The 13,915-nt window shown below is 49.3% G+C and overlaps 1 protein-coding gene across 1 annotated transcript in view; it reads right to left on the bottom strand.

Moving 5' to 3' along the window:
- Nucleotides 1-8,998: 8,998 nt before the first annotated feature.
- PLA2G4F (phospholipase A2 group IVF) overlaps nt 8,999-13,915 on the bottom strand; it is a 14,318-nt gene continuing 9,401 nt past the window's right edge. Inside the window, 7 exon segments of the mRNA XM_006778063.2 lie at nt 8,999-9,741; nt 10,060-10,246; nt 11,023-11,189; nt 11,450-11,638; nt 12,590-12,694; nt 12,794-12,931; nt 13,136-13,250. Coding sequence (XP_006778126.1) covers nt 9,521-9,741; nt 10,060-10,246; nt 11,023-11,189; nt 11,450-11,638; nt 12,590-12,694; nt 12,794-12,931; nt 13,136-13,250 — 1,122 coding nt within the window. The 3' untranslated portion in view covers nt 8,999-9,520.

Raw genomic sequence — 13,915 nt, 5'->3', positions numbered from 1 at the left:
CTTGACTTACTTGGTGTTTTTATCATGTAAAATGTTTTAGCATTTTTAAATGTAGTTAAACTTATCAATTTTTTCAAAAATTGTACATATTTTGAATCATAGAAACTATGCCTGTGCTCCTGTTTACTGTTAGTGCTTGTTTGGCTTCATTTTGTACACCTAGATCTCTGGTCCACCTGGAGCTTTCATGGTACCTGATATGAGGTGTGTGGACTCAATTTTATCTTTTACCAAATAACTCTCTGGTTGTCACCATACCCCTATTAAAAATTCTATACTTTCTCCAGTGGTTTGAGATATCACCTTTATTATGCACTAAATTTTCATATATACGTCCATCTATTTCTAAACTTTACATTGATTTATGTGCCAATAGCTTATAATTTTAATTATAAAGGCTTTATTATGATTTAATATTTGATAAGGTTAGTCCCCTGCCCCCCACTCACATTTGCAAACATTGCCTTTCTTTTTCATGTTCTAAACAATTAGTCTAGATGAAAAGAAAAAAATTATTTATAATTGAATCACATTAGGGAAAATAGGCATCTTTGGGACAATGAGTCAGTCTATTTAAGAAGAGAAGCCTTTTGATTTATTCAAGTGAGCTTTTTATGCCTTTCAAAAGTTCCTTATAGTTATTTAATACAGGTTTTTCATGTTTCTTATTACATTTATTTTTTAAGTACATTTCTTTTGTTATTATAAATAGGATCTTCATTTCTGTTATCTCTCCTAATTGACTGTATATATGAAGGCTCTTAATTTATCTTGCCATCTTATTGAATTACTAGAGGTCTGATGCACGAAGATTCATGCAAGAATGGGCCTTCCTTCCCCTGGCTGCCAGCATTGCCTTCGCTCCAGCCAGAGCCGCTTTTCTGCCTTCCCACACTGCCCAGAGGCCCAGAGTGGCTGGGGCAGTGCAGAATGCCTGCGTCCCGTCCCTGGCTGCTTGGCGCCTGTATATGCAAATTAACCTGCCATCTTTGTTGGGTTAATTTGCATACTCATTCCTGATTGGCTAGTGGGTGTCATGATGGTATGGTCAATTTGCATCTTTCTCCTTTATTAGTGCAGATTTTTTTGTATGTATTAGTTTTACCATTGATTCTTTTGGTGGTTTTTTTAAATGTATTTTATTGATTTTTTTACAGAGAGGAAGGGAGATAGTCAGAAATATCAATGAGAGAGAAACATTGATCAGCTGCTTCCTGCACACCCCCCAATGGGGATGTGGCTGCAACCAAGGTACATGCCCTTGACCAGAATCGAACCTGGGACCTTTCCGTCTGCAGGCCGAAGCTCTATCCACTGAGCCAAACCGGTTAGGGCTTGGTGTTGGGTTTTTTTTTTTTTAGGTATAATATTATTTGTAAACAGAGATAGTTTTGCTTCTTGTCCAATCTTTAACTTGTAATTATTTTCTCACATCTGATTGCATTAGCCAATTCTACCAAAAAGATATTAGACAATATAGCTAATGTAAACTTTCTATAATATTTTTATTTTATTTTTATGACAGGATCAATTAACACTTGACTATCAGACTTGAATACTATTTTAATTACCAGCAATTAAATGAAATGCAAGTTCAAATGTAATTAAATTAAATAAAAAAATATATTAGACAAAATCTGTGGGATGCTGCTAACGCAGTGCTTAGAGCCAAGTTTGTAAGTTTAAATACATATGTTAGAAGACAACCAAGTTTAAGTGGTCCAAGCTTCTGCCTTAAGGAGCTAGACAAAGAGGAAATTAAACTTAAAGTAGAAGAAAACAATAAAGAATGGAGCTCTTTCAAATAGAAAATGGGAAAATAGTACATGAGATCAACAAAAGCAAAAGTTAGCTCTTTGAGAATAATAATAAAATTGATAAACCTCCTAGCTAGGCTGATCACACAGAGAGACAATATAAGTGAACAACGTCAGGAATGAAAGAGGAACATCCCTCCACACCCTGAAAGGAAGGGCTTGACCCAGGTAGCCTCTGCTGCCTTCCTGGCTCTTGCTCAGCGTCCTCCCCTGTCTCCAGGCATCTCTGCTTCCATTCACCTGCACTCACCAGGAAGAGACCCCTCAGTGGCTTCCCCACCAGCCCAGCACTCGCAGACTGAGATTCAGGTCCCAGGGACAGGAGCCTCCAGTATGAGGGTGACTGGGGGCCTCTGAAGGAAGACGTTTACTCAGCTGGTAAACTAGGACCAAATGGTGGTGAGGAGGTTTAGGGTGGGGGTTCCAGAAAAAGGGTGTAGAACTACAGACAGAGCTGAGGCCCTACACCATAGTAGCTTTCTCCCTGCATCAGATCATCTAGCAAGCAGGATCCACAGCAGTCCTGGATGCCAGCCTGCTCTCTAGCTCTGTTTCCCCACCCATCCCATTCCTGCAGCCTTGGCTCCTCCCGACCGCTAGATGACATGTTCACCTGCTAATGGACCATGTTCTGGAGCAGCTGGAAACATCAGGACCTCAGGCTGACATAAGCTATGGTGGCAAGTCCCTGTCATATTGTTCCTCCATGAAAGGGGATCTCTGGCCCTGGAGCCCCCAAATTCCTCTCATTCCTGAATTCCCTAGAGTCAACCTGACCCCACAGCAAGGCTTCACTGCGATTTCCAATCAGAAGCTGCTTATCTAGACCCAGGTCAGGCTTACATTCCAGGGTCGAGGCTCCAGAAGCCAGGCACAGTCCCGGAATGAGACAAGGAGCCTCAGGACAGTGGCCTATACTTCTCCACTCTTTTTCCATATGTGTGGTGCTCCCACGGAGTGGAGCCCTGCCTGGCACACAGGGGTAAAGAGACAAGTCTGCAGGGGCTAGAAGAAGAAAACTGAGGCTCCAAACACCCAGGCCTGTGCAGCCACTTGAGGGCCTGAGGAGCTCCGTGCCTCCCATTCAGGAATATTGGGAACAGTAGCTAGTACCTGGTTGCCTTCAGCTACCAGCTCACCCTGCCAGCCCCTCCTGCCCTGGCTCCAACCCTGCTCTGGCTCACTCCAAGTCCAGCTCTTGACAAAGACACCTGCTCCCTGAGCAATGACAGAGGCAATCACCCAAGGATGGACTGTCGATCTGCCCAGCTCAGCAAGGCAGGGACCTGCGAGGAGATCAGGGCTCTGCCCTCGGGGTGGTCCTCAACCTCGGGGCTTTTCCCCAACCTCCTGGAGGTCAGCCAGCACCACCAGGAACCTCTGGCACAGCTGATAAAAGAAAGAAAAAGCACATGCCTGTGCACACGGGGACATGCGAGGTGGAACATCTCCCAGGCCAGGAAGAGGGAAGGAGATGAGGCAGATCCATGGGACAAAGACTAGGAGACTTGTGAATTGTCCCAGAAGACCAGGTCCTACCCTGGCCTAGGGGAGAGTTGGTCCTGAGTACTCGTCACTCTTGTCAGCATCACAGCCACCCCTGACGGCCGTCGTGTGGCCCAGTCCTGAGCGAGCCTGCTCTGAACGCACTGGCAGGTGCAGGGAGCAGTGAGGACCAATCGTGTAGGACCAGCCAAGAGGCCTTCTCTTCTTGGCAGTCGGAGCCACCAGCACCGCATGCAAAAGAGAAACCACCAGGTATGAGGGTTTGCAGCATGCCAGCCACTGTGCTCAGCTTGTCACACACATTGTCTCATTTCCCCCTCACGGCACCTTGGGAGAGGCCCCTGCGAGCCTCAGGAAGGCGGGCAGCTCTCAGACCAAGGGGGTTCCCCTCCTTCGAAAGTGTCAGGTTCAGCTGGTCCAGAGGAAGAGTGGATGCCAGTTCAGATTGATGGTGCATTTGGGGACTAAAAAGTACAGTGGGGGTAAAAAACTCAGATATTGTTAATAGAATAAACTTTTATGCAATAAAAATACCTAAAATTTCTTTATTATTTAGGATGTACAATAGTTAACTCAACTTGGAAATATTTCTTAAAAAAACAAATTTAGTAAGCTTACTGTGTAACTACTTATTTTTAAGGGTTGGGGAGTGATCTTAGCCTGTCCTCTTTTATCTCGAAATTGGAAATTCTCCTTTAGAATACTTTACTTACGCACCCCCTCCTCCTTACCAGATTAATGATGGGAAAGACATCCATGCATAAATTCATAGCCCATGATTGAAAACAAGAAAGGGAGCTCTTTAAGGATCAAAAACTCTGAGGAAACACTAAATAAGGAGACAGATTGGAGCCTCAGCAGTACCCCGGGCTGCCACTGCCAGGTGCCATCCATGCCACTGCTGTACTGTCACCGAGGGGCTGGACCATAGCTTTTCACAGTCACTGCAACTGAGGCACTTCCGCCTCCTCCCCAAGTCCCACACCGCCACCTAATGGCCACTATTGCCATTGCATGGCCAATGACCTGACCAGGAGCCGTCACAGCCCAGCACCTTTAGAGATGAGACTACAACCACGAATTACCAAAGATAAAAAGAATGCAAAGTCCATGAAAGAGGGGCAACAAATAAAGAACCTACCCAAAGTAAATAGTTTACAGAACAATCAGAAAAATTCCTTAAAATGCTATATATTAACACCATTTGAGTTAAAGGAGTGAAGCACGCCATGCAGCGAAAACAAGCAATTTTGGAAGATCCTACTAGAGAACTTTAAACTGAACAACGTGATAGTCAACAGTGAGACAAAAACTCACAAGAGCTGGGCAGAGGGGCAGACTGGACACAGACAAAAAATGTATTCATGAACATGGAAATGAAAAGATAGAATGTATAAAAGGAAAGCTTAGAGATATAGGGAATCAACTCGGATAAGTATTTCTAAATCCATTTAATAGGAATTCCAGAGAGCATGAAGAAGATTGTGTTCAGATAAAGTTGGTAGAGCATTCTTAGAGCTTCAAAAAGGCATAAATCCCAAAATTGAAAGAGCTCACTGATATTTTTTTTAAGGTCACACTTCAAAAAAGTCATAGTGAAACTTCTGAAAATCCAAGACAAATAGAAAGCCCTGAAAGTTAAAGACAAATTACCTAGGAATAAGAATTCAACTGATATCAGATTACCATCGGCAATATCAAATGCAAAAAGGCATTCATATCTGAGTAAATATAAGTTTGAGCCAAAAATTGCATACTCTTCATAAGCCAGGGCAAGAAAAGACAGTTCCAAACATAAAGAACTCAGAAAGTTTACCATCCATGGACCCTCTATTTAAAAAAAAAAAAAAAACTATTTAATTTTGAAGTCCAACAAAAAGGACAATAAACCCAAAGGGAAGAAGTTATAAGCAACGATGAGCAAATAAATCAGTAAAATATATTGTAAAGCTGAATTAAATGTTCCTATTTTGAAGTTTTATTACACTGGAAATAAAATTCAAGTAAGAGCCCCTAGATAGTGAGTGGAAAGTTTGGGTGGGTGGGAAGCAGGAAGTCAGGCAGGAAACATGTTAGCATGCTAAGGTTCTCATCTTATTTGGGGAGAGAAGATGGAGACTGCCTGGCTTTTTAAAGAGGCTTTTTTTAAAAAATGGAAGTTTAAGCCCTAGCCGATTTGGCTCAGTGGATAGAGTGTTGGCCAGTGGACTGAAGGGTCCCAGGCTTGATTTTGGTCAAGGGCACATGCCCGGGTTGTTGGCTCCATCCCCAGTAAGGGGTGTGCAGGAGGCAGCCAATCAAAGATTACCATTGATGTTTCCATCTCTCCCTTCCACTTCCTCTCTGAAATCAATAAAAATATATTAAATGAAATCTCTCTCTCTCTCCCCCCCCCTTCGTCTCTGACATAAATAACAATTGTTTTTAGAAATTGGAAGTTTAAGTATTAAAAGCTTAATGAGAGCCCTAAACTGGAGATAAATTTCCATCAGCAGGTGAATAAATAAACAAACTGTGGTATATCCATACAATTCCTACTCAGCTGTAAAAAGGAACAAACCACTGACACATACAACAACATGGATGAATCTTGAAAGCATTATGTTGAATGAAAGAAGCCAGACAAAAAAGAGTGCCCATGATAGTGACAGAGAACAGATCAGTGGTCACCGGGACTGGGAATGGGAGATTGGCTGGGATGGAACACAAGAGAACTTTTGAAGGTGGTGGGAATATTCTATATCTTTTCTTTTTTAATATATTTTTATTGATTTCAGAGAGGGAGGGAGTGGGAAAGAGATAGAAGCATCAGTGATGAGAGAGAACCATTATCGGCTGCCTCCTGCACGCCTTACACTGGGGATGGAGCCTGCAACCCAGGCATGTGTCCTGATGGAACAACTGTGAGCTACTGGTTCATAGGTCGATGCTCAACCACTGAGTCGGGCTTATATCTTGATTATAGTGATGGATATATGTGTATATAAATTTGTGCACTTCATTCCTTCCTATCTCCCATCCCTCCCACCCTTCTTTCCGACCACTCCTCTTTCTTTTTTCTGCAGAAGACTCTTCTGAATGCCTGGAGTTGTATCTAAAAAAGCCACATCTAAGGAGCAGGAGCCAAACTGGCCAGGACATCTTTGACCTCCCAACTTCTCACTCCCATTGGCTCCCACATCTAATCCTGGAGAAGTTTCCTCATTTTGTAGCTGAGATTACCCTGTACCTGCTGACCAAGTTCTCGGCTATAGCACTGGACCAGCCGCCCCCTTCCTGCCCTCCCAGCTTGTCTCATATGTCTTAAGAAACCTAACATGAGCCAACATGGCTCCTCCGATGCTTCTGTGAGAATGAAGGTACCAACCAGCTCTGCGCAAGCCCACATGCCTGCTTTCTTCACAAAACTTGCTGGCTTGGGAGGGCAAACACCGGCTCCACCACCCTGGGGGTGGTGATCACTAGTGAAGCAGAGACCTTGTTGTACACAACTTTTCATATATATTTGCATTTGGGGGGGAGAAGGCTTTCATAGGCTTTTCAAAAAGATCCAAATAGGTTAAGAACCACTGGAGTAGAGTGTTATACACCTTTTCATGTTTGGTAGGTAGTGACCCATCTCTTTAGACTGTAGGACCCATTCATTTATATGTCAAATATTTACTGAGCACCTATGTGTCAGCTACTGCTCTAAACACTGGGGATAGAGCAGCCAACAAAACACAAATTTCTGCCCTTGGAGGGTTTACTTTTTGGGGGTCAGAAACAGCCCGGGACTGTGTGAAGCATTAAATGAGACAGACTAAAGATTTGGAGTGTTGAGCCCTAGAAAGGTCTAAGAATTCTGTGAACTTTAGGAGTTCAAGTACTAAGAAATCTATGAAGGCCGAAACCTGTTTGGCTCAGTGGATAGAGCGTCGGCCTACGGACTGAGGGGTCCCAGGTTCAATTCCGGTCAAGGGCATGTACCTGGGTTGTGGGCACATCCCCAGCAGGAGATGTGCAGGAGGCAGCTGATCGATGTTTCTCTCTCATCGATGTTTCTAACTCTCTATCTCTCTCCCTTCTTCTCTGTAAAAAATCAATAAAATATATTAAAAAAAAAGAAATCTATGAAGTTCTAAGTTATAAACTCTATGGAGGCCCTAATAACAAGTTATTGATGATGGTGGACGCAGCAGTGGTGATAACAGTTGCCATAACAGGAGCTCAGGGACCAGCCTGGGGCTGCCCCAAAGGGAACTTCTTACTGCTGAGCTGAGAGGCAGGGGCGGTGTTGACCTATGATGAGCAGCAATGGTAAGGAGGCAGGAGAGAGTCAAGCTGTCCCCACCCCATGCCAGCAAAAAGCACTGGGCCTTCGAGGCCCGACTCCCTCAGTCCTCCCAGCTCATGTCCAGCTGGAGGCTGGGGGTTCCCAGGCCAGGCCAGGGCCAGAGGCTGGGACCCAGCTGCCTTCTTCCCAATGGAATTCAGAACTAGGGTCTTCTTCCCAGAGTCAGCATGCCTGTGGCTTTGTCCTGATTGAAAGAGAAATGATGACTTCGGTCCTGGAGAGCATGCGTCAGGAGAGGAGGAGGTGCAGCCAAAGAGCGCATTCCAGGTGGAGGGGGCAGTAGGAGCACGTGTTCAAGTGGCTAGCCAGCTGGGTCATGGAAGGGCCCCAGGGGCAGGGCTGAGAAGGATGAGGCTGCGAAGCTGCAGGCAAGGGACCTGGAGAGCCCCCAGACCAAGCCTGGGCAGAGTGATCTCCTCTCCACTGACCTAAAATCTACCCATGCCGGAGAGGCTCCAGGTATTTTGAGTGTCCCAGGTGGGTCAGGAGAAGAGAAACAGGTTTGAAAGAGAGAGAGATTGCTCAGATCATCGGCAGAATCAGTGAAAGAGGCAGGAACCAAGGTGCCCGCGTTCCCAGCCAGTTTCCCTCTGCCACTGCACAGCCCTGGCCAACAGATAGCTGCTCTGCAGCCTGCCCTCACTAGAAGCACGCACACACATGCAGGGGCACACTCTGTCCCTTGACACATGGATACGCCCTCTAGACACACCCTGATGGGACGGTGAGACTATTTGCATGGGTGGAAGCTGTACACACGACAAGGGAATGTGGCCCAAGTTTAAAAAGTGCAGTGTGAGTGATCAGCAGGGAGACAATGTGCACACCCACCAGCTGGAGCCTGGCCAGGACTGGCCATCACCCTATGGCCTTCAGGAGGCTGAGCAGAGAAGGGCCATGAGCAGTGAAGAGGGGTGGGGGTTAGCAAAAAGGATGATGGAGCCCAGCAGCATAGCTCAGTGGTTGAGTGTCGACCTATAAACCAGGTCACTGTTTGATACCTGGTCAGGGCACATGCCCAGGTTACGGGCTTGATCACCAGTGTGGGGCATGCAGAAGGCAGCCAATCAATGATTCTCTCTCATCATTGATGTTTCCATTCTCTCTCCTTCTCTCTTCCTCTCTGAAACCAATCTATAAAAACCAATTTTTTTTAAACGAGTGTATACAGTTGTCCCTCAGTATCCACAGAGGATGGGTTCCAGGAACTCCCATGGAAACCAAGTGGAAAACCAGTGCCAGCAGCCAGGGGAAGGAAGGCCTATTGCGTGAATCTTCGTGCAACGGGCCTCTAGTAAAACCATATTTGGGGGGGGGGGGCGAGGAAAGAATGATAAAGTTAGTGACTTAGACTGGCAACCCATGTGGTCCCCCTTTATTGATAACACTCACACTGCACCCAGGAGCAGGGGACAGGGCAGGGGCTGGGGAGGAGAGGTTATCAGGGACTGGGCCATGTGTGTATTGGATGGATGCATCTTTGCTTTTAGTCTCAGTTTAAGGAGAGTAACCTGCACCTCAGCACTCACAGCTCCCATTCTGGTGAGGGTCGCAGGCCCTTCTGCATGTAGGGTGGGCCCTGGGACTAGACTATTGCCTCGATCCCCTCTAAAATGAGCACTGCTCACTTCTGCCTCACATCCCCAAGAGCCCCCGGAGAGACCTACTGCCCCATCTTCTCCCAGAAACACATATGAGAAGGGCTCTGCCAAGTACAACCTGAAATCTGTAGGAGCTTTCGGAACCTGGTGGACCTTAAGGCAGGGAAGATGGGAAGATGGGAGCCCACTCCTCCCTCTACCAAGCCCTGGTCTGGAGCCCACAGTCCCTCCTGTACCACAGTCCTTGGCTCCAGCCCGGTTCAGCCTCCAGCCCGGGCCCCAGCCTGCCGCCGGTCCAGAGCCAGTTGGAGGGCCTGCTTGATGGTCTCCACATTGTTCAGAACATTGTATCGACTCAGGGCTACAAGCCGATCAAACTGCTCGGGTTCATAGGTGAAGTTCATCATACCATAGGGGGTATCTGGCCCATTGATGTCAAAGTCCCCAAAGGCCTTCTCTTCAGCTGTTTGTCGCTCCACACCTGAGGGTTGGAAGAGGAGGAGAGACCAGGCTGGGGCACTCTGTGACTAGGAGCTGCCAGCCCAGGAGCACCCCCCTGCCCCCCGCCCTTGCCCAGACATCTGACTGGTTTTTGTGGGCTCTTCCTGGGCTCACGTCTGCTCTCTTGCCCATCAGGAGGAGCGGGGCTGATGCCAATGCTGAGGCCCAGGAAGCAGTGGCTGCCTCGGGCCCTCCAGGGTACTCTGCTACCTTGTCCAGGGGATCCACTCTCAGAACAGCACCCCATCACCACCCCAGGGCTCTGTGGGCCAGACTCAGGCCCAGGGCTTGCCCTCACCTGGGGCCAGGTGTGTACGGAAGGTTCGGTTGACCAGGGGGAAGTGCAGCACGATGGGTGCGTGGGGGTCCTCCGCCCTGGCAAACAGGTAGCACTCGCGAGGGTTCTCCAGATCCTCAGAGAGCACCTCAATTCTGGGGAAGGGGATGCCTCGGTCCAGGCAGTACTTCTCTGTCGTCTGTAAGACCTGGGCAGGAGACAGACTTCTGACCCTGCCTGCCCTCACCTGGACTCACACAGATCCCGTTTTCAAGGCCAGCTCTGCCTGCTACTAGCTGAGTGACGTCAAGCAGGTGACGTAACCCTTCTGAGCCAGTTTCTTCATTTATAAAATAAAAATGAGAACAACTCTCTCGTGGGGTTGTTGTGCAGATTAACAATAATACCAGCATTCCCGCTGCCACTCCTCCCTGGAACTGCCCACTGCTTCCTTCTCTGACCCTCCCCGCTCCCTCGTAGGGGCTGATTTCAATTTCACGGGTTGAGACCGAATGATTACAGGAGGTTGAGTTGGATCCAAGAGGAGGAGGAGGGAGAGGAGGCCAAAGAGGGAAGAGCTGGCCCAATAGTGTAACCAGAACCTGCATGCAGATGGTGAACGCTGTCCACCACACAGGGTTTGAGAGACCCCTGAGGGGAACCTGATGGCTCTGTTGTTACCATAGTAACAAAGGGACAGCTGACCCAGACGCAGGCCCTGATGGGAGCCAGGAATGTGATCGGGCACAGGCAGGGTTCAGAACAGGGGTCTACTCTTCATCAGGACAGAAGACACCTGGGGACCCTCTTTGGCCTCCTCTACTGACTCCCACTCCCTCCTGTAACCTCAGCAACCCTCTCCTCCAACTGGGAGGCCAGTGCACTCACAGTGGCGCCCCCTGCAGGTTTGAACCCAGGCCCTCCGCCAAGGGCCATCCCCAAACCCCAGTCAGGCGGCCCTAACAGGGGATCCCCACCCCTTACCTCAAAAGGGGCATCCAGGGAGTAGTCAAAAGACACAATGAGGTCCACCGCTCTCTGCGACAGCAGGATCAGCGGGAATGGAGAGTTGATGGCAAGGCCCCCATCCACCAGGCACAGGGAATCCCGCATGGGAGTGAGCTGGTTGGGGAAGGCGTCCGGGTGTGCGTCTGGACAGGAACAAATGCATGCTTTTCTTAGCAACCCTCTTCTCTTCCCATTGGGAATACCCCTCTGTGGAGACCTCTGCTTCTGCCCTTCTGACAGCCACTCTGTAGTCTCCTACCCCAGTCCCAGCCCACTATAGTCATTCCCCCATCAGCTTCTGGATAGCAGGAGCCCACACCCCAACCCTGGGTCAAAGGGCAGCGCTGGCCCCAGTGAGCCAGAGGCACAGGCAGCAGGAGGGCCCACCCGGAGCAGCACCCACCTTTCCAGGCCACAAACTCCCTGCCAGCCACATAGTCCTTGTGCAGACAGAGGCCACTGGTGAAGTTGAAGTTCTCCGCGGAGGTGAAGCGGGAGGTGAATATGTCCAGCACGGCCTGGGAGAAGGGCCCCTGGGGGGTGAAGAGCCTCGTTCGCAGCCTCGTGGGGTCTCGAAGCTTCTGGTGGTCGTCTAGGGAGGGTGGGTTGGTGATATGCAGTGAGAAGTGTGCCAGCCTCTGTCCAGTGGCTTTCATGGTTCAAGGGCACCCCTCCTTCTCCTGACACCCCTCCTCTTCTCCCCTACTTCCCAGACCTCTCACCACTGTTCCCAGAACCCCCTTTAAATGCCTTTATCCTTTCATGTTTCCCATGTTTTGAAAGTGGCCTATGACATTGCATTTATTAAATAATAATTTATTTTCCACCCTTTTGAAAATGAAGTTGTATATACAATTTCCAATCAGAATTTCATCCATTAAACACTTACTGAGCTGTTGCTACATGTCAGGCACTGGTTTAAACACAGGGATGCAAAGGTGACTGGGGCATGGCTCTCGGGGCTCACACCTACTTAGGGGAGAGTCATATAAAGAGAGAATGAATCCTAACAACGTCCTGAGGTAGGGACAATGATGGGGTGTGCATGTAGTCTTGCAGGGGCCTTGGTGGTCGCACCCTCACTGGCCTGGAGGGGTGACATGGGACAGAGAAACTCCCTGACGAAAGGATGGCTCAGCTGACTCTTAAGAGTTGAGCAAAAGTCCTCCAGGGGAGAAAGGTGGAAAAGATATTCCTCGAAGCAGGGAGCTCATAGGCCATTTAAGGAGCCCTGAGATGTGTGGGCAGAGCATCAACCAGATGCCCAGTGGTCCAGGGCTGAGTTGACCTATTGGGAGCTCAAGCAGAGAATGCAGAGGCGTAGCCTGATTACACAGCACCCACGGCTCCCACTGGGTCCCCTGACTTGGGCCCTAGCCCCACCCACACAGCCTCTGCAGAGAAGTCGGCCCCGCAGGACCTCTCTGCACCCAGTGGGATAGCCAGTCCCTCACCATCCTCTCCCTCATTCTCTATGCCTCTGCCAGGACCTGATTGCTAGAAAGAAGAATGGGGACGGGGGGGATTACGTGTGACCCCTCACCTGTGACGTTCACACTGCCTCGGTGCCAGTCCAGGAAGCCGAGGTTGAAGCCCGCGGTCTGGAAGATCTCATCCAGGTTGGCTGCAAAGGCGCTGCCCCACATGCCTAAGGACACAGGCAGGGCCCAGGCCCTCACAGCTCCTGCACTCACATCAGGGCTGGCCCGGTACCTGCCCCGTCCCCAGCCCTCCAGCTTAGACTCACCCTGCAGGTAGCAGATCCGGGGCTCTGGCCAGAGCTTCAGCAGTCGCCCCATGAAGAACTCTGAGCCGAAGAGCTTGGTGGGAACATAAGCCCCATACTTGGGGAAGCCGACCTCGTGGGGGGTAAACTCGCACCACTCTGGGGGACCCAGAGTAAAGGAAATGTCACCAGGGCTTCCCACCAGAACCCCAGTGTTCCCCCTGGCCATTGTGACTGAGCAAGAATCTTCGCCTTGCCAAGAGCGGGAGGCAGCAACCCCACTGCGCTCCAAGGCTCCATCTGTACCCTGACAGCCTGGCCTTCGACACACTCCGACCAACCATCGCCGCCACACACAGGCACCTGCAAAGTCGTCCCCGCTGACATCGCTGCGGACGTTGACGCTGGCGTAGATGGGATAAGGGTTCTGGCTGCGGCTCACTGCCTCCTGCTGGTCAGACAGCTTGGCGGGGTTTTCCTGGGCAGGAAAGAAGGGAAGCTGATTGGCGTTCCCCATCCCAATGGCCTGCAGGATGTGGCGAGCCCATGAGACTGGTTGCCAAGGCCGGTGCTCAAAGGCGCAGGCTTTAGGCTGCAGCAGAGTCCCCCACCCCCGACCCCTTTCCCATTCCAGAAAGCATATCAAAACCAGAGAGAGTCAGAGCGACACTTTTAAAGGAATAACTGAAAATCTAGTCTACTTTCTTTAAAAAGTAAATCACTAGAAAACACGAATTCTTGGGAAATTAGAAACCGCTTGGGATATACAGCCATCACTAATAGCCGCACACTAGTGGGCCAGGCCCCCTGGCTGAGGCCCTCACTCAGCTCTGAATCTCTCCTCTCCCAGGGCATTCTGGGCTTGCAGCCCCAGGAGAAACCACCAGGTGGTGAAAGTCATGGCATCTTGGCCAACGGCTCAGAGTGGTCTGCCTCAGCCGCAGGTTGGAATCACTTGGAACACTCTGAAAACACTCTTGTGCTAGCACTGGACCCCAGACCGATCAGAATCAGCGTCTCTAGAAGTGGGGCTCAGGCATGGGGTGTTTTTGAAAAGCTGCACAGGTGATTCTGATATGCAGACAGACTTGAGAAGTGCAGACCAGCCTCTCCCGGCCCAGGGCTTAGGAGCCAAAGATGAAG

The sequence above is a fragment of the Myotis davidii genome, unplaced genomic scaffold (genome assembly GCF_000327345.1).
Source record: "Myotis davidii unplaced genomic scaffold, ASM32734v1 scaffold46, whole genome shotgun sequence".
Lineage (NCBI taxonomy): Eukaryota > Metazoa > Chordata > Mammalia > Chiroptera > Vespertilionidae > Myotis > Myotis davidii.
Note: the sequence above shows the minus strand (reverse complement) of the source record. Positions and strands in the feature narration are given on the sequence as shown.